The sequence below is a fragment of the Daphnia magna genome, unplaced genomic scaffold (genome assembly GCF_020631705.1).
Source record: "Daphnia magna isolate NIES unplaced genomic scaffold, ASM2063170v1.1 Dm_contigs021, whole genome shotgun sequence".
Classification (NCBI taxonomy): domain Eukaryota; kingdom Metazoa; phylum Arthropoda; class Branchiopoda; order Diplostraca; family Daphniidae; genus Daphnia; species Daphnia magna.
The window spans coordinates 329298-348991 of record NW_025533118.1 but is presented as its reverse complement, the minus strand read 5'-3'; the positions used below and the strand labels follow the sequence as shown (position 1 = coordinate 348991).

At 35.4% G+C, this 19694-nt stretch overlaps 2 protein-coding genes and 1 long non-coding RNA gene across 9 annotated transcripts in view; 1 reads left to right on the top strand and 2 right to left on the bottom strand.

Moving 5' to 3' along the window:
* Nucleotides 1–9688, bottom strand: part of LOC116915655 (methyltransferase-like protein 24) — a 49829-nt gene extending 40141 nt beyond the window's left edge. For 2 of the 3 annotated variants that reach the window (XR_006652604.1, XR_006652605.1), the window contains exon 1: nt 8599–9439. Coding sequence is in view for 1 of the 3 variants with exons in the window: in XM_032937621.2 (XP_032793512.1) it covers nt 8471–9326; nt 9417–9439 (879 nt within the window). In the remaining 2 variants the exon portion in view is untranslated. Of the gene's footprint in view, nt 1–8424; nt 9470–9547 lie in introns of those variants that run through there. The other variant, XM_032937621.2, reaches the window with a different exon arrangement.
* A 2352-nt stretch (nt 9689–12040) lies between these two features.
* On the bottom strand, nt 12041–12968 carry LOC116925956. Of its 2 annotated transcripts, XR_004395812.2 has the most exons (5): nt 12748–12968; nt 12615–12647; nt 12445–12554; nt 12233–12373; nt 12041–12169 (listed from the first exon to the last, which is right to left on the bottom strand). It is a non-coding gene; the product is annotated as an uncharacterized LOC116925956 (long non-coding RNA). The 2 variants fall into 2 exon arrangements; XR_006652608.1 differs by having other exon boundaries at nt 12445–12966.
* LOC116935164 lies at nt 12284–19442 on the top strand. Of its 4 annotated transcripts, XM_045180796.1 has the most exons (9): nt 12373–12558; nt 12988–13280; nt 13342–13454; nt 17358–17791; nt 17857–18294; nt 18351–18521; nt 18576–18708; nt 18763–18869; nt 18935–19442. In XM_045180796.1, the coding sequence occupies exons 3-8, from the start codon at nt 13343–13345 to the stop codon at nt 18864–18866; spliced, it is 1392 nt and encodes a 463-aa protein (XP_045036731.1). In that variant the 5' UTR covers nt 12373–12558; nt 12988–13280; nt 13342; the 3' UTR covers nt 18867–18869; nt 18935–19442. The 4 variants fall into 4 exon arrangements, with proteins under 4 accessions (XP_045036728.1, XP_045036729.1, XP_045036730.1 ...); XM_045180795.1 differs by lacking the exon at nt 12988–13280 and having other exon boundaries at nt 12372–12558; XM_045180793.1 differs by lacking the exons at nt 17358–17791; nt 17857–18294; nt 18351–18521; ... (1 more) ...; nt 18763–18869; nt 18935–19442 and having other exon boundaries at nt 12284–12415; nt 12471–12558; nt 13342–15799.
* The last annotated feature ends 252 nt before the right edge of the window (nt 19443–19694 follow it).

The window sequence follows — 19694 nt, the reverse complement described above, 5'->3', positions numbered from 1 at the left end:
AACACCAACGGCGGGAAGTGAGAGAATGGATCGAATAGAAAAATTGCTAGAGGGATTGATGGGAGCCGTTGCATTAAGGAACACATCAGGGGCAGCCGCACAGCAAGGAGAAAGAGCGGAGAGTCAACAGTATCGGTCGGATAACCGATCGATACTGAAATGGACTTCGGATGGGGAACCTATCTGCAGCAGATGTAAGACGGAGGGACACATCGGGAGAGAGTGTCCAACAAGAACAAACGGTCAGGGAGGCCTGAGGGCTCGGACGCCGGACGGACAGGTCATATGCTACGGGTGTGAAGGGATAGGACACATACGTCGCGACTGCCCGAGCTCCCAGCGAGAAGGAGGGGCACCACAACAGCAACGGCAGGTGCGATTCGCTGGAGAGGGTAGGCAAGTAATTGGTCTAGTAGGGACACAGCATGTAGACCCGGAGGTGCTAGCATGGACAATTCTGAAAATCGACATCCAGAGGATGGTAGTACTGGATGTGTGGTGCTGGGGAAAACGGGTGGCTGCCGTGATAGATACAGGGGCGGGAGTGTCCGTGTGTTCGCCCAAATTAGTAAGAGAACTAGGGATAACAGTGACACCATGGCGCGCAAATCGTCTAGTATCAGTTGACGGCAAGGAGATTCAACCGGGAGGATCCGCAATGCTGTCAGTATCAGATGGGAGGATGACCGTCGAGGGGAAGGCTTTGGTTCTTGATGGCGACATCGACTTACTTCTGGGGAAGGACATGTTGGAAAAACTTGGAACGCGGATGAAGATTGGGGCGCTACCGGAGATCTTTATTGGAGACCCTGCTATGGGAGCACCGGTGGAAGAGATGACGGAGGAAGCACCGAAACTAGTAGTCCAGAATGGATGCTGGGTCCCACCCCGATCGAGGAAAGTGGTCGCAACTCAACCACTAGATTTAAATGGGTTGGCGAAGGTGCACTGGTGGAACCATCCCAAGCATTGCAGAGGACGAAAAGGGTGTCGACGGGTAAGGTCCTAGTTCGGGTAGGTAGTAGTTCGAAATAAGTATCTTGTAACTCTGACGAATTTTGATGATCAAACACTACTCATGAACTGTCAATTGAAAATCCAAAAACTTTTTTTGAACACATCAAATTCCATCACAGGAATACCGGGAAGTTTATAATGTTGCACTGTTAAAAAAGGTAATGATTTTCGGTAGATAATTGAACATTATTCTTTCTATCTTTTTCTATTTCAACTAAGAAAACGATATTTAATTTAATCCAATTAATATTAGTATAAATTTATTCAAATTATAACTATGAACTTCAAAAATTTTATCAATCGGTGGTGTTTGATTACAGAATTTCAGCACGTAAAATCAAATGATACCATTTCTTAAACATTTTTCCTAAAATTTTTCTATCACCCAACAGACCATTATAGTATATGATGCTATGTTTGCAAATTTTTTATCATCGAGTGTAGCTCAGTGGTAAAGCACCGGATTACGACTCAGAAGGTCTGATATTCGAATCCCGTGGTGTGCGACATATTTTTTTCATTTCTGAACCCCATTTATGGATATATCTTTATAACCACAACAAATTTCGATATGATAGAAGTCATTTGCAGAATTTTTGACTAAAGATTATATAATTGCCCTATAGAAAAAAAAGTATGCGAATGAATTTTAAGTAGGCTAGACCCTTTATTGAGTCTACTTAACTACTTACAACATTCTTACATGAAACAGGTTTTTTTAGTAGGAAATCTCGTGTAAGTATGGGCGGAATTTAAGTATCCAAAGCCATGTAAGAGACCCTGGCACCTCTTAAGTAGGAAACAATAAGTAGGGAGCCGCTGCTGTGCAAGGTCTCTGAGACGGCGTCTTAACGTGCAGACGATAAATACGCCAATGCTAAAGGATAGGGCCTTCCAAAGACTCAATTCTTTTCCGGTCTTTCAACGATTCAGCACTTCACCATCTAGCCAACACATACTTCACATTTAATACGTTAACAGTTTACGTGTTACTACGTATTATTACAATAAAATATATAATACGTATGATTCCTATATATTACATCCTATAAATTATATATATCCCTATATATTTACATCCTATACATCCTATATACTACGTATAATATATATTAATAACTTAACGTTATCCGTAAAAATATAAATATGGAATACACAAATTTTACAGAAATGGATAGCCCTTATCGAGACGTATCCATTTCTGTTAAATTATCGCTTTAAAAGGATCTACTTGAGTAGTAAACCGATTGGCTATTTTTTGTGTAGGTCGGTGTGGTTTGACGGGTCTCAGGGAATTTCCTTCCCTAATAAAAGTCATAATCGGGAAAACAATTAGTTAATTTTTTTTTATTGACGAAATAGATAGCTCTTGATAATTTCTATCCATTTCTTTCTGTAAAAATATTGCTTAAAAAATAGTTACTCGAATGCTAAATCGGTTAGCAATTTTAAGGGCAGGTCGGTGCGGTTTAACGGTTAGTGGGTAATCCCCTCCTTCCAGTCATATATGAAATTAAAATATTTATTATTGGGGAAACTATATGCCCGAAATGAATAAATTTTACAGAAATGTATAGCTCTTGGTGAGGCTATCCACTTCTGTAAAAGCCATGAAAAAATATTCATAAACAAAAAGAAAAATTTTCACTGAAAACTAAAGTATGTTTACATTTAAAACATATGAGTATGTGTTAATAGTTAAATCCTACTTTTACTAATTAGATATTAATTGTTCACAATAATTTCTATCTTTTTCATTTTTAATTGCTAATTTAGCCCAAATATTTCAAAATAACAAACAAAATGTTAATGTTCAATAACATATTTAAAAAGGTAAAGTGGAAATAGTTATATAAAAACAAAGAAAATATGACAAATTTTAAGAGGAAAGTAAAATTTATTTGTAAGTCATCAGAAGAAAGTTTGTTTGCTTCCCAAGTTTTGTTATGTTATATTACAACAAAAAGTGCAATGTTTACTTGGGAATCGCCCCTCCATTTTTTTTTTTTGATTTTGCGTTTTCGTCTGCTAATTCTTACTTTATGGTAGACACGCATTTGTCTACCATATGGTAAATCATCTTCTATAGAGTTGGCTAACGTCCAAAGTTGCCAGTTCGATGAAATTGTGAAAAAAAATTGGATACGAACTAGTAACAGTTCTTGCATGGCGGCTTACGGAGTTTCGCCCGTTGTAGTTTTAGTTTTAATTTTTTCCATTGAAATTATCTTCCGTTCCATTCATAATTGGATTACGAAATTCCTTCGTTATCAGGTAATCTTGTAATTTTTATTTGACCTCGATATAGACTGTACTTTATTTATTATTAATTTTTTTGTAGACGTGTTTACTTTCTGTAGCAGACAAATGGATGTTGTAGAGGAAACTGGCGGGCTGATAAGGGAGCCCATAATAACAATCTGTGTATTAAGTGACTGTGCACAGGGACTTGATGAAAAAGACAAACGACAGTATATAGAAAAACTAGATAAATGTGAAATAGATTGCCCATTTTTTATTCCACAACAAATGTGGGTAGTGGAAGCCGTTGTTATCGAAAAACTGTGCCCTTCGTTATAATAATTAATTAATTAATGATAATGGGCAATCTATTTTACATTTAACTAGTTTTTCTACATACTGTCGTTTGTAAGTGACGTCATTTGCATTAGGTCTTCTCGGCTTTCTAAAGACTTTTTCATCGAATTTTTACCCACTCTTCCCATTAAAATAAAATTCTGGAAAAAATTAGTGACATTTCACTTTTTATGAGAACTTACACACAAAAAATAGTACCATTTGGGTGAAAATTGTAGCACTGAGAGAACCGCAAAAACGGCGTTTTTGCATAAGGTTCTCTCAGGCTTCGAAAGACTTCTGGTAGGTACTGTACGTATTATGTATAGTTTATATAAAGGCCCTATCCTTTAGCATTGGCGTATTTATTGTCTGCATCGTTAGGACGCACCTTTCCCTGTTTACGGCGTGAATTTAAGTTAAGTATTTTAGACGTAAATTGCAATTTAAAAAACAGGAAAAACGAAAAAGGAGGTTGGGAAATAAAGGGTGTCTAGACCCTCTTGGTAAACCAAGTGGGAATAAAGGGTGTCTACACAGCGGCGACCAAATAATTAATTTTTGATACTTAAAAAAGGCCAGCCTACTAGATTTTTTTTGCGTACTTAATTTCTATAAGATACTTAATTTAAATAGGCTACTTAAAAATTCAGTAGTTTTATAAACTACCTACTTTGAGGTTAATTTTTGGAAAAAAGAGTTAGCCGTGCTAGGATTTGAACCATGGAACTGTAATTTCGCTGTCTTATACTCGCTAAGCCACATCAGTTATTATTCTACGAACTAATTTAGCTTAAAATGGTGAAAAGATAGGTAAAGTGATTGAAAAATTTCCGAGAATTTTTTGATACATTTACAAACATGTGATTTAGCAGCTAAAGTTAATACATTGATGTCATTGAAAAGTAATGATCGTACAAAATGTATTTCATAATATTTAAGTGGGAAATAATTAAGTAATTAAACTAAATTAAAATTAAAAATTTTTAAGCGTGGTTAAAAAACCCAGAAATCCCTTAGATTAAATAACTGATTTGTCGTTATAACTAGTAACTTAGTTCAGGCAACCAGTCATGAGATGGGCTTATGTTGGCCAAAATATAGTTAGCCTTATTGCTAAATTTAAGTTTGGTTCCTTAAGATAAACACATGGTTTTGAAAACGAAGAAGTTTTAGTCACCGATACTTGTGAAAAGGTGATGTAACCAAATATGGGGTTTTTGTAAAATTTTCATTGCATATTAGACCTAGTCTACCTAACAATAGAGGCCATAATTTAACAGTGCAGTCGATGCATTTCATATGATTAAAATGACTAATTGTATATGTAGACTTGAAATCAAAACCTGACCGATTGGGCACTTTGAAAGATTTGCCAGTTGTTAAACCAAGGTGACATCAGTTTGCCAAAATATTGTAATAATAAGTATTAATAGCCAAAGTCCTAATAGTATTGTATAATATAAGTTTAATTAATTAATCCTAATTTAAAGATTGTTAGTTAATTCTAATAAGCATATAGGGGAGAGTGGGGCTAGTTGGCAGGAGGGCAAGTTTGCAATTCTTTATTTAGACGAATTGTGTGAAAGAGGTTTTATTGAAATAATTCATAGTCAAAGATGTTTATCGTGTGCACATTTGTGCAAAGTTTTATAAATTTATCCCAAATAGTTTAGGAAATAGAAAATAACGAAGTTTTTTGCTTCAAATCCACAATAGTTGCGTGCTTGGTATTCATCAATTTGATCTTTTCTTGGTATGCATATAATTTTTAAAAAATATTAGTTTTATAGAAAATTGTGTCCTCTATCGAACTCTAACAATGGATTTGTTTTAATCAATTATAAAGGAGTAATAAAAATTTTTATTTGAATAACTTCCGGGTTGGGGCAAGTTGATACATTGCAACATGCGGCATGTCGGCATAGGCATTATACATGCATATGTATAGAGTACATGGCCTGTCAAAATGTCAGGGAATTGTAAGTCAAATTTTTGCTAGACATGACTTATGGTGAACAGTGGTATGCATTAGAGGCCAAAATTTGGCAAATTTTAAGTGTTTCACTTTATACGATGTTCACCTGTGAAATGTTTGCCTGAATTATGTATATTTTTTTTAATTTTTTGCATTTAAGGCTATTAATCTTTATGTAAGTTATCGCAACTTATTTCTGAGTTTTCCACTCTAAAATAACTATAGGATTTTTGTTTATTGTAATGTTATTCTAGTTTGTTTACAACATCAACATTTCACTGAAATCCGTATTTGAAATACATGGGGCCAACTTACCCCACTACCACTGCCAACTTACCCCGTTAGTGGGGCATGTAGGCAAATTTTTTTTAGCTTTTTGAACGTTGATTCCGATATGAATTCTTCAACGTAGATCAAATAAAAAAATAGCACAATAAAGCTGGTTATCTGAGCTTTTTTTTACAATTTTTTGGGTGTCAAAATATGAAAAATTTAAGAAACCAGAGAAGAAATAAAAAAAATTGTACCAACTAGCCCCACCCTCCCCTACATCAGTATGCTACGCAGGATACTTTAATATTTTAAATACTTAAAAAGGATTTTGTCATACTTAAAAAAATTTGACAATGCTTAAAATCGATGGGATAGGTATAAAACTGGGTTTCAGTAGGGAAAGCCAAATTTTAAGTATCTTTTTTCAAAATCAGGTATCATTTAAGGATACCTAATTTTTTCAGTATTTTTTTCCTACTGAAAGACCTTAATTAAGTATTCAGTCACTGCTGTGTATACCCGCACTGTTAAAAAGGGTACCACTTATTTGGGGTTGTCAACCCCGAAAAATGTGAAGTTGTACGAAATTTTGACTTTTTTCGAAAATTTCGGGATTTTAACTACTATTCGCATTTTTTCAAATTCAATGCAAATATTTTAGACAAATAACCCCGAAATTTTTGGGCTGTATCCCAGAAATTTCAGGGTTTGTTATAAAGAGAAGATATTTTCGAAGAAACGACGCAGGTAGAGGACAGTGGGGGCAATTGAGACACAGGGCAATTGAAACAAAAATTGTTTCTCTCGCCGTATAAAAGGAATTTTCTTGAAAAAATTAGGGTTAATAGAATGAGGGGGTTTACAAGTTTAGAAAAATTTACGAGTTTTTGTATTCAAAACTTTTTAGGATATCTCGAAAAAACTGTTTTTTGTTCTCCGTCTGTTAAATTTGCGTTTTCAATTTTTTTGTTTTAACCCCTAAAACGCTACGCTTTAGTAATAAAATTTGTTTCAGATGATTTGCAATTCATTTTTCTACAATTTAATGTCATTTAATTTTTCCCTGCATTCTTAAATAATTTTAAATAATTAAATGTAACGATGACCCTATTGCAGGGCAATTGAAACACTTTGTTTATATTCCCTGTCTGCGAGTGGTTGCATTTTTTTTGCAAGTATTTGACGTAATTCATTTAAACAAATGTAAATCATCATGTTAACACAACTATAATACTTGCTTAATGGTTTTTTAAAAATTTAATTATTTAAATATTTTAAACTAAATTACGATCTACTTTAAGCATATTTTAAAAATCTGTAAATCGCATTGTACCTAATGGTAAAATTTGATCACTCTAGCAGTTGTGACTGCTGAGAAATCGTGATTTACATTTTATGTGGGTATGAAGAAGCTTCCTTATGGGAAAACCCACGTTGCAATTGCGTCGACACACCGTTTCAATTGCCCTGCTTCCATGGCAATTGAAACACTCGAAGCGACCTCAGTTTTTTACAATTTACTACTATTATAATTAATCTTTTGTCATAAAAAAAAATATCGTTTAGTAGCTGAGATAATAGGCTAAAATTCTATATAATTTTTATATTAAATTTTTCAGTTTTTTTTTTCAAGAAATACAAAAAACCAAAAAGTGTATCAATTGCCCCCACTCTCCCCTATATATTATTCATAAAAGTAGTTTACATACAAACAGGAACGAAAAGAGGCAGGATGAAACTGATAGACATGAAATTCTTCAGTTTTAAGAGATTCTGAGCAATTTGAAAATTATCTGGTCTTTTTTCAATTAAGAAAGACTGGACTTTGTTATAGAATAATACAGTTCGATAAATCTTACAAATAAAGAAAAATTTTCCGCAGTGAGAAGCAATATTTAAAATCATACCAAATTCTTGAGCTGTGTGAAATAATGGGACCCAAAATCAAGCTTTCTTTTACACTGTTAAAACACATACTATTGTTTTGGATTGCTGATTTAATGTTTTTGTATTACATCAATTTAAGTTAAGTTATATTTATCAACTTCACAAATTTTATGAATCGGCGATGTTCAAAAACAGAATTTCAGCACGTAAAATCGAATGTTACCATATCTTAAAAAATTTCCCCCAAAATTTTTCTATCACCTAACCACTTTAATTATATTTGAAGAGAGGTTTGCTAATAATGTTCTGTTGAATGTAGCTCAGTGGTAAAGCATTGTACTGCGAACTGGAAATTCTGGTGTTCAATTCCTGTGGCAGGCTAATCTTTTTTCTCTTTCTGTACCTATAATACCCCACAAATTTAGGGTTAATAACCCCAAAAATTTCATATTGCGATACGATACAAATTTTTCGGGGCTTAGAACCCCAGATCTCATTTGCCGAATTTTTCGGGCAATTAACCCCGAAATAGTGGTGTACTTTTTTAACAGTGCCTCTTGGAGTCTTGGTAAACCAAGTGGGAATAATGTTTTGCCTAAATTGCTGTTGCAGCTTTATTTTCCCGCTATTCATGTCAGTCATATTTCAGAACTTGCTAAGATTAATATTTGAAAATAAATAGCTAAACGTCCTAAGGTTGCAGAGCAATAATATTTATTTCTATCTAGGGCGGATTCATCAAGTCGTAACATGTAAAAGATGGCTATTATACCAAGCGATCTCATATCCCAAAGATCCCATTAAAGAAAATTGCGTGAAATTCCCGACAAACCACGGATTGTATTCGGAATCAAAGCGAATCATACCCATTTTCTCAATTGATCTTAGAAGCTTGGCCCATTCGCGGTGCTGTTCTAATGAATCTTGACCATCTAAATGTATCTCCATGCCCATTTGTCGGATTTTAGACAGCATACCGGAAGCTATGATATTCGGCAGTGTTATCCATTCTGAATATTCAATGTCTATTTTCAAGTAGTCAATAATTTTGTATCCATGAAGAGGAGAAAGTGTTTCGTAGATTGAAGAGAGTGAACGAATTGTCCAGTTGAAGCGGTAGTCATGTTCATCGCGGTCGCCTAGGCCCCAGTTGTAGAAATGAACGTTTCCGGGAATATGATCATGTTTATCTAGCCCCATTGATGGATCGAAAGCAAACACCTCGCATCCGTAGCGTGCCATGTTTTCGTCGAAAGACCACTCGTTGTTTATTCCAAAAGAGTAAACAAGACATTTGCCAGGCTGAGGCGCTATTTTTTTATCTATGCATACGGCCTTTTGTCCAGCCAATCCAGAAGGGTTACTCATCATGATACCACCAAAGTCGTGGGATAACTGACAAGATGATTGATTGGTCCACAAAAAGTATTGCAAAAGTTCATCACCAGTTAAAGTGTCGGATGCTAAAAGCGCATCCCAATTAGTGACACACGTATCACAGTTTACGTTATACAATTCCATCAATGGGAGCTGATCCCTCCAACTTCTTATACGACTGTCTATTACAAATTTTGTATTTGGGTACCACGACCAACTGAAGATAAGAAGTAAGATGCACAATACGAAAATGCAAAAGACAAGTATAAAAGTTTTTTTCGTGATATTGATACGGTTACTGAAATACCAGTTTCTGGGAGACAGTGGCATGGTGACTTGGTGAGGTGTATATTCAGTACACTGACTAACTAATGATGTAAAAAAACTATTTAATGCGTTTGGCGGTTCAGATGTACCATGCTATAGGTGTTTTTTTACCTTAAGGGCTTTCTCAAGAAAAACCTCTAACAAGACTTATCACAAAAACGTGTTTTTTTACAAGGCCTTAAACCGCTTTGTGGTCCTTTTACGACTTAACTTTTGTGCCCAGACTTCTCATGCTTAAACTTCTTCTCAGGCAAACTTCTTGACGTGCACGCTAAAAAAAAGCTTAAACCTGCTTCACCAAATAACTGGGAAACAACCTCTTTTCTTACCAAGCATTTCTACCATGTGTCCACCATTTTTACCAAACATTTCGGGCGATGTACAGGTTTGCAGAGATGTGACAATCAGCTATGAATGTAAAAAACACATTCAAACTCTTTCGATTTTTTTAAATTTTTTACTTAGACTTAAGAAGTGTACAAAAAAATTCAAGCAGCCATTAATAGCCCATAAATAAAGTAAAAAGAAGTCTTCAACTTATTAATTTACTGATTTCCTACCCTCACTCGTTCAGCCACACAGCCAAGCAAAGTAGGCTAGCCTTTTTTTTAAACATCAGATCCTCTCAGCTGCCAAAAAACTTTTGATTCGAACACTACCCTTGAAACAAATCAGAAAAAAGAAGAACTTGAGTGTAGGGGAGGATGGGCCTAAAAGGCCTGGGGGCAAATAGCTGATTTTGAAATTTCTTGTATTTTTTTGGAATGTTTGAATAAGAAATTTCGGTTTTCACCTACATTTTCACTAATTGTTATCGGTAGTAGGGAAGGGTATGATGGCTGGTTGGTCTTTTTTTTTAAATTTGTGTCTACCGTTTCTTTAAATTTTCATATTTCGACACCAGACAAAATGTAAAATACAGTTCAGATAATCAGCTTTCTAGCACTATTTTTTATTTGATCTGTGTTTAGGAATTAATGTCGAAATAAACGGTCAAAAAGTTTGTCAACAAGCACCTCTATCGGGGTAAGTTAGCAGTGGCAGTGGGGTACGAAGGCACCATGAAATTGTGCCAAATCCCAAGTGGGATTTCTTGTCAAACATTGATGTTAAAAACAAAATAAAGCACCATTTAAAAAAGTAAAGTTTAAAAGTAATTTCTGGGCAAGAAACTTCTGTCGCAAACACTAATTACCTTCAATAAAAACAATAAAAAAAATAAAGGTATACACAAGTTAATAGATGAATTTAGGTACAAGACTCACAGGTGAACCAAAAACATAGGGGAGAGTGGGGCTAGTTGGCAGGCGGGCAAGTAGACAATTCTTAATTTAGGGGAATTGTGTCCAAGAGATTTTATTGAAATAATGTGTGGTCAAAGGTGTTTATCGTGCGCACATTTGTGTAACATTGTATAGCTTTATCGCAAATAGTTTAGTAAATAGAAATTAAAGAAATTTTTTGCGTCAAATCAACAATAGTTGCGGGCTTGCACTCTCAATTTTTGATTTCTACCTTTTCCTACTTTTCGGCCACCATGCGTAGTAGAACGAAAAAGGTAGAGAAATGGTAGAAAATTTTGTTTACTTTGTGCTAGTAGGGGAATGGAAGATGACCTACCATATGGTAGACAAATGCGTGTCTACCATAAAGAAAGAATTAGCAGACGAAAACGCAAAATCACAACAAAAATGGAGGGGCGATTCCCAAATAAATATGCACTTTTCGTTGGAATATAACAAAACAAAACTTGGGAAGCAAACAAACTTTATCCTGATGACTTACAGGTTAATTTTACTTCCCCTTTTTAAATTTGTCATATTTTATTTGATTTTATACAACTATTTCCACTTTGGCTCTTTAAATTTGTTATTGAACATTACACTCACAATTTTTTAGGGTCACCGAAGGAAGTGGATAGTCGCTTCGGAGACCCTTTCGATGACCATCGCATGCGTCGAAGGCTTCGTAGCACCATGTTCGAGCTTCGAAGGGAGGCCCCCTAATTCGTAGATCCCCTATGCTACGAAACGAGCTATTACATTCAAAGTTCGCTTCGGAGACCCTTTTGATGACCATCGCATGCGTCGAAGGCTTCGTAGCACCATGTTCGAGCTTCGAAGGGAGGCCCCCTAATTCGTAGATCCCCTACGCTACGAAACGAGCTATTACATTCAAAGTTCGTAGACGTATTCATCGTAGCGTCGAAGCCATGTAGCAATGTTATTGTGAAGCTACAAATTCGAAGCTATGCTATAAATAGTTTCATCTGGCAACCAATATGGCAAAAAGATATAAATAAATGTGGTTTTTATGAGATTTCACCTCCTTTTATTCAAGTTTCATAACACAGCACGGTTGTCCATCAGACAATTACAAAGAATCGAAATACATATTTTTGAGCAAGACTCTGCTTTCAATGCACTTTTCGATCCATTGTTTAGTTACAAACTTTTGTTTAGTTTCATTTGACGAGCTAAGATGTCGGTTATCACAAGATCCACACACAAGTACATGGGAAACACTTTCACTTAATTGTTCTACAACTTTTCCTCCATACAACCTTATGTCTAGCTTACATAGATAAAGTTCACTTGAGCTATTAGGGCAATCACAATCTGGAACATAAAAGACACAGCCATAAAAAGTTGTCCATGGTATAGCTATTCCAAATAGTTCCAGGTCAAGACGGGACCTGTCATTCTGTCCTATAATACCATTTTGTTGAATAACCTGAATATCAAAATACGTTACACTCTGCACATGCAAATTAATCAGAATTCCTATTGTCATTACAAATTGTTTTATGTCATTAATAATAGTATTGGTTGTTTCTTTACATGACAGGCCAACTTCAGATAATCCACCCATGTTTGCCTCACGATTGCTAGTTTCCTTGCTTCTGCCATATGATTCTGGGAAACTATTTGGCCTGACCTGAACAAAGAATATATTACAATGCTTATTATATACAAAGAAGTATACAAGTTTTATATGAAGTTGATTACAAGATTTTGGACATCCTTAGTGTTAGTTTCCGCAGTGGCTTCACCTGACTGGGCCCATTCAGATAGTTCACTTCTACTTCCCTTACAATGGCTGGTTTCCTCTCTGAATGCTGGGTAACAAAAAGAAACATTATTAACAATCTATAATATTTCCCCTGTTAAATCCCTACCATAGAGCAAAACAAACCAGGAAGTGCCTTAAACTGTAATAACGAAAAAGGTTTTTGTATCCCAAAACTTGCAATGTTACGATTATATTAAAGAAGATGTACTATAGACTATAGAGAAAATCAAAATACTCACAGTCACACATTCTTGAACATGCACTTCCTGGCGATTAAATTTCTATAGCAAATATTGAAATGACAGAAAACTCCATGATATCACCTGTCAGATATAGTCGACGAATTTCCAACGATTCAAATTTGCTGAAATTCAATATCGTGTTTGGCTTATCATCTATTACCAATTTAAAAGTTTTAATTATTAATAATTCTCCAACCTTTTTACCTATTATAAAAATGTAATTTGTAATTATTATAGTTTACTGTCTTATTTGGCATTTCAAAATTTACTTCAAGCCTTCAATACGCCATTACGCAATATTGTATCGTTCGTCTGCAAACTGCAAAGCTAACAGGTTGTCAGTGAAGTCGCCTTTGTATCTTGTTATCGTTTTCTTCCTACTCAACACTCGTCAGTTCCTAAAACTTGTTAAGTCAAAAGCTTTAATATCTTAGACTACATTTCTAAACTAGATTCGTTTATATTTAACATCTCTGTAGAAGGTTTTCTAGTCCTTGATGTTTTTTCTCTACTTGTGTCGTTCCTTTGAGGTGATTTGTCCAGATTTCGTACTAATAATTCCATTAACAACGATTCCAATTTCATTTGCAGGATGGCGTCTTTGGCTGAGGAAGTTTCTATTCTTTTGAGGTGCAGCTCGCAAGAGTTAAAGCAACACCTTACCTCCAAGGGCTACGACCATTCCACAGCCACCACATTTTTGGGTAATAACTTCATAAATAGCTTATAAGGTAACCCTTGTCTCAACTTCAAGAATGGCTCAGGCCAATGTTCAGCCCCGTCAAAATTTCAGTTGATTCCGATGCAAATTTGTAATCAAGGGGGGATACTCATCATTGACAAAACACTTCCGCCATGACCATGCAATGAAAACTTGTAGTAAAAGTAAGGCAAGTTTGGTTTGTGGTCAAAATGGTTGTAAGGAGTCTTTTGACAATTTTTCCGATTTCAATTATCATTTGAGATTTTGTAAATTGTTCGCTAAAGGGAGTTTACCACCTCAGCCAATACCAGTACAACCCGTTCAAAATCCAGTGTCTGTTAATACTGAAGGTGATTTAGATAACAGTTCTCAGGTGTGTGATTTAATGGGAAGTAGCCAATCAGTAGAACTCAAAGACTTTTTTGCAAAACTTATGTTAGATTTAAAAGCCAAACACAATGTCCATCATGCTGCTCTTGATTATTTGTCATTGAAATTAAGGGAAGGGCTTAATGGATTCCAAACTTTAGAATGTGAGGGAAATAATTTGGAAAGAGAATCTACATTGGCTACTGTCATTGAAAGTTTTACACAGCTGGGTTCACAACAGAAACGTACTGGATATTTTAAAACTAATTTTAACTTTATTGAGCCTGAAGAGCTTTTTGTTGATCGTTCTACTGGTACTGTTATGAGGAATGGTAGAATAATGTATCGAGATGTTAATAACACATTTCAGTACATTTTCCTTCGTAGGACCCTTACTGCTTTGTTTTCAAACGATGCATTCAGACGACTGTATTTTTCGGAGGCCCCATCATCTGATGGTTTTATTCGATCGGACAGGGACAGTAATTTTATCAAACTTCATCCATTATTCTCAAACTTTCCAAATGCAATCCGAATTCAACTTTATTATGATGATGTAGAAACTGTTAATACGCTAGGATCGAAAACAAAAAAGCATGAACTCGGAATGTTTCTTTTCAGAATTTTAAATTTGCCAAATGTTGAGAACTCCAAACTAGCTAACATTTTCCCCATAGCAATTTGCACGTCGATTCAAATTAAGAAACATGGTTTTGATTTCATATTTTCTCGCATCATGGATGAGGTAAAAGAACTCGAGTCAGAGGATGGGATGTTGCTCCATATTCCTGGTTTCACCAATGGTCTTTTAGTTAGAGGCTCTATCGCGGCTGTATGTGCAGACTCTAAGGCCGCCCATGAGCTTGGGGGTTTCCTAAGTCCGTCCGCCAATAAATTTTGCCGACTTTGCTTGATCGACCGCAAAGATATCAAGAATTGTAATTGTTTTGATCAGCTCAACATGAGAAACAGGAACAACTATGAAGATGCTGTTAAAGAATCGTCAGATTGCATAGAAAAATCTAGAGGAACAGGAATTTTAAAAGGATGTCTTCTAAATCTTTCAAAATATTTTCACGTTGCGGAAAACTTTATTCTTGATGCGATGGATGACTTTTTAGAAGGGGTTGTCCCGTTTATGATTAAACTTTTGTTGCGTTATTTAATTTCACTTCCTCAGACCGCCATATCTGCTGCTCTTTTAAATCGTCGAATTGAGCTGTTTCATTATGCGTTTAACGATCTTGCTAACAACCTTCTCCCAAGTTTACGACTAAAGGTCTTAAAAAAAGGGAAATTATCTAACCAAACAACGGGCCGCACAAAACTGGTGTTTGGTTCGCATGCTACCCTTCCTTATTGGAGATTTGGTGAGCGAAGGTAACGATCATTACACTCATTTTTTACAACTACTTGATATAATGGATATTGTCATGTCACCGAAACTAGCTAATGAAAATATCGTTGTGTTGGAGGACTTAATCTGTCAATTTGTCGATAAGTTTACTGAATTATATCCCGATGTGCAACCAATCAACAAATTTCATCATATGGTTCATTTTCTGGATATAATAAGGTTGCACGGTCCACCAGTAAATTACTGGTGCATGAGATACGAAGCTTTTCTCAATATAGTTAAACAGTATTCTAAATCCACAAACAATTTCGTTAACTTCGCAAAGTCTACAGCTGTTCACTTACAGTCCATATTCGTTTTAACTATACATATATACATACATACCAATAATATTATCGTTAAACAACAACAAAAATTCGTATCGCATCGACATTTGGTTGGTATCGTGGTATAAAGATCGTTTAATCTTGTTTGTCCAATATTGGCTTATAATTGGCTAATCGATATCGATCAAGAGCAAAAAATTGAAATTATACCAACATTGGATTAGAATATGGATATATAAATCGTTTAAACGTCTGTTTCTGACTTTGGGATACTATTGGCATTTCGATATCGAACAAGAGCAAAAATTTGAAATTGTACCAACATTGGATTAGTATATTGATATATAAATCGTTTAAACTCGGGTTTTTGACTTTGAAATACTATTGACCTTTCGATATCAAACAAGAGCAAAAATTGGAAATTGTACCAACATTGTTTTGTATAGGGATATATGAATCGTTTAAACTTCGGTTTCTGACTTTGGGGTACTATTGGCATTTCGATATCGAACAGCAGCAAAAATTCGAAATTGTACCAGTATTGGATTAGTATATGGATATATATATCGTTTAAACTTGAGTTTCTAACTATGGGGTACTAGTGGCATTTTGAAATCGAACAGCAGCAAAACTTCAAAATTGTACCAACATTGGATTACTATATGGATATATTTATCGTTTAAGCTTCGTTTTCTGACTTTGGGGCACTAGTCGCATTTCGATATCAAACAGCAGCAAAAATTTGATATTGTACCAACATTGGTTTAGTATATAGATATATATATCGTTTAAACTTGAGTTTCTAACTTTGGGGTACTAGTGGCATTTTGATATCAAACAGCAGCAAAAATTCGAAATTGTACCAACATTGGATTAGTATATGGATATATGTATCGTTTAAACTTGGGTTTCTGTTTTGGGGGTACAATTGGCATTTCGATATCGAACAGCAGCAAAAATTCGAAATTGTATTGACATTGGATAAATATTGGGATATATACATCGTTGAAATTTGTTTTTGGACATTGGGTTATTATTGGCTTGTCGATATCGAACAACAGCAAAGGTTCGAAATTGTATCTACATTGGTTTAGTAGCGGGATACATGCATCGTTAAAAATCAACTTTCTAAGAATGGCCCAGGATGGAATTGAGTTGGTTTTTGAAAAACCACATTCCAATATTTTTCCAACCATGGACCAATCTCATGTAACTTATAACGCATTTACGACGTGAACCGACCTAAAATCAACATCGGATTAAGAATGGTCAGTATTGTTTCCTACCCGGGATAGAGTCTGATCGTTTTCAAAAAGAACAATTGCAATCCGGTTCTTCAATAACGGGACTCTTTAGCAGTTTTGTGTCACATAGCATCGAAATTCCTCCAGATGGGGTTGTAAGCAAAACAAAGTGGATAAAGTTTAACGGGTGGGAATATCGTCCGAACTCAGTTGTTTTGATTAAACACAGTTACGAAAGCGTAAGTGGCCTTCCTGAATTTGCCCAAGTTAACACAATATTTGTTTATCATGGAAATCCATATTTTCTTGTTACTTCACTCATTACGTCAAAATTTGACTCGCATTTTCACTCGTTTGAAGTGGAGATGGGCGAAACAGAGGAGAAAAGTGTTGTAGGATTGTGTGAGTTGCCGGAATGTGAACCATTGTGGATAATTGAAACCTTAAAAGAAGATTCACCAGCTTTCGTAAGCTTGAGACACTGGGTTTAAATTGAAAGTATATATGTATTTTTTTCCTTTTCATATTTTTCAGTTCATGGGTTTATTAATATTGTATTTGTTATTCATTATAATATCTTACTTATTGTCTATTTGGTTCTTTAATAGAACAGGAAATTGACGGAGAAACGTTTTTGGGCTTGACAGCCGCAAATTTAGGCGAAATCGGTCTTAAATTTGGCCCAAAGTTGAAACTGACCGCGTACATTGCCAGGCTTAAAGAAGCTCAGCCCGAAACATCCCCAGTCGAAAGTTTGAAGAATGGATGTCCTACAGAAGAGAAAGATATGGAAAATCAAAATTTGGTCAATGAAATTGTCTCAGCCATTGACGGTGGTGAAATAAATGATTGGGAAGTTGTGATTCGCGAATTTCATACAGAAGATGCCGACAACTCAACTAGTTCTAGCTCAACAAATAGTGGTACATCTGCCGGTTCCATCTCAACAAGCGGTGTCACACCAAGCGGTACAAATTCAACGAACAATACTGTAACAAATGATCCTACACCGACAAATGGCGCTACTTCAGAAGTGGAAATAGTAAGCATATATTAGAGTTTTAACTGAATAATCAGATTAACTTTATTGCTTATTGCTGTTATCAGGGCAAGATTGATGTTATTAAACTTCTTCAACAATCCGCAAAAGGGAAAGAAATTCTCGAAAATTTCAACGAAAGAGAGAAGCCTTTTCTTAAGGATTGCGAAAGAGAAGAGATAACTCGGATTGTTGTTGCAGACGTCGTTTCCAAAATAGGCCATTTGTATCCTTCTACAGACACTAAGGAACATATGGGCGCTAGTATTACTAATGCATTCACCTGTCTTAAGATAAATCGGCCTGGCGTGTCAAATTACTGTCATTTCTACAACAGAAAAACAGGAGGGTTTATAGATACTAGGCTAAAGACACTTCGGAGATCTCAATCACCATCTAAAAGAAAGCGCTGTTCAACAAAAAAGCCAGAAAAAGGAGAAGATAAGGGATCAAAACGGAAAAATGACGCGATTGCCACAGTCCTTGATGAATCAACGATGTTCAAGGTTGTATTGAAGCTTTATTTCGTATGGTGGTTTTTTAATCATATCTCTTACTTTAGATTCGTTGGCTGCAATCGCACCCATCAATCCCACAAAACCGAACTCAGATACTTCAGTACATGAATGAAACCTTTGAGTGCCGTCAGACAATGATAGAAACTGATCTTAAATCTGCCACTCTTGTTTTGGAAAAGTTTCCACGTTTCACTGACTTTGATCACGGATTTCTGGTAAGCGAATTACATTTAATTCTGTGAATTAAAGTAACTTCTTTTTATATTTAGATAATCAACGAATTTCTTACTAAATATCCCTCCAGTGGAGCATTTGAAGACAACTTTTTGTTGAAACTCAGTAGTAAAATTCGAGAGGTGGCCATCATTGAAAAAATAACAGTTCCAGTCAAATGCTCTGATGGTATAATTAACTGATTACGAGTACATTCATAATAATCAATATTATTTTCTATAGATTGCTTGACGTCTCTAATGCAATGTTTGTTGCTGTTTCCTGCTATACGTAGAATAAGAAGAGAGAGTCAAACGATGTTGTTGGAGCGATTTTTCATAATCTGAAATGTAATATTGGAATGATAACTAATTTGATTGTCCTGGTTATAATCGTCTCTTATTCATTTGCTTAGGAAAACTTCAATGTAGAAGACTTTGCCCGAAATGAACGTGATGACCATCTGAGGCAGCCTTTTATTCTATGCCTTCAAAGTAGCATCTCGCACCAGCCAACTTCGTTTTTTATTATTGTTGATCAGGCGTTCATTCCATGCGGTGAGAAGTCAGCTAATGCATTCAAAGTTTTATTTGCCTCTTTTTATGTTTTCAATGTTCAATGGCCAAGTTATATTGCGCCATTTTATAAATTTTTTGAAGACATCACTTTTTGCATCAAAGACGCAATTACCCCGTCGACTGATGCTTTCATGTCAAAGTTGGATGCGATTATTTAAGCAATGTATTGATTGATCTGTTTGTATTGTTATTTTTCTATCTCATGTTTTCTTTTTCTTTTTGTTGGCCAACATTCTTTATCTCGTCTGTTTCTTACTGCCGTATATAACTTTTACTTACTCTTATTGCTTATTATTCGGCTAGTAGCCCGCTAATTGGACGTGACAATACAGATCGAAAAACCCATTCAAATCTATTTCATTTTTTGTATATCGCTGCATGAAAGAACCCCGCTTATCGGAAGGGGATTTCAAAAATCTGAAATTCGAAGACCCATCTTCGACCAATGCATCGAAGGGGTCAACGAATACTAGCATCGAATGTTAGTTGATAGGTCTTCGAAGAAGGGGTCTTCCTGTTTCGAAGCAGTACCCCTCCGAATTCGATGCACTCTTCATTTCGCATCGAGTTCGAAGCATCTTCGATGACCCTAAAAAA

Excerpts from the sequence above, each read along its gene's own strand:
- LOC116935164 (XM_045180794.1), top strand. The coding sequence starts at position 13,617 with ATGAAAACTTGTAGTAAAAGTAAGGCAAGTTTGGTTTGTGGTCAAAAT.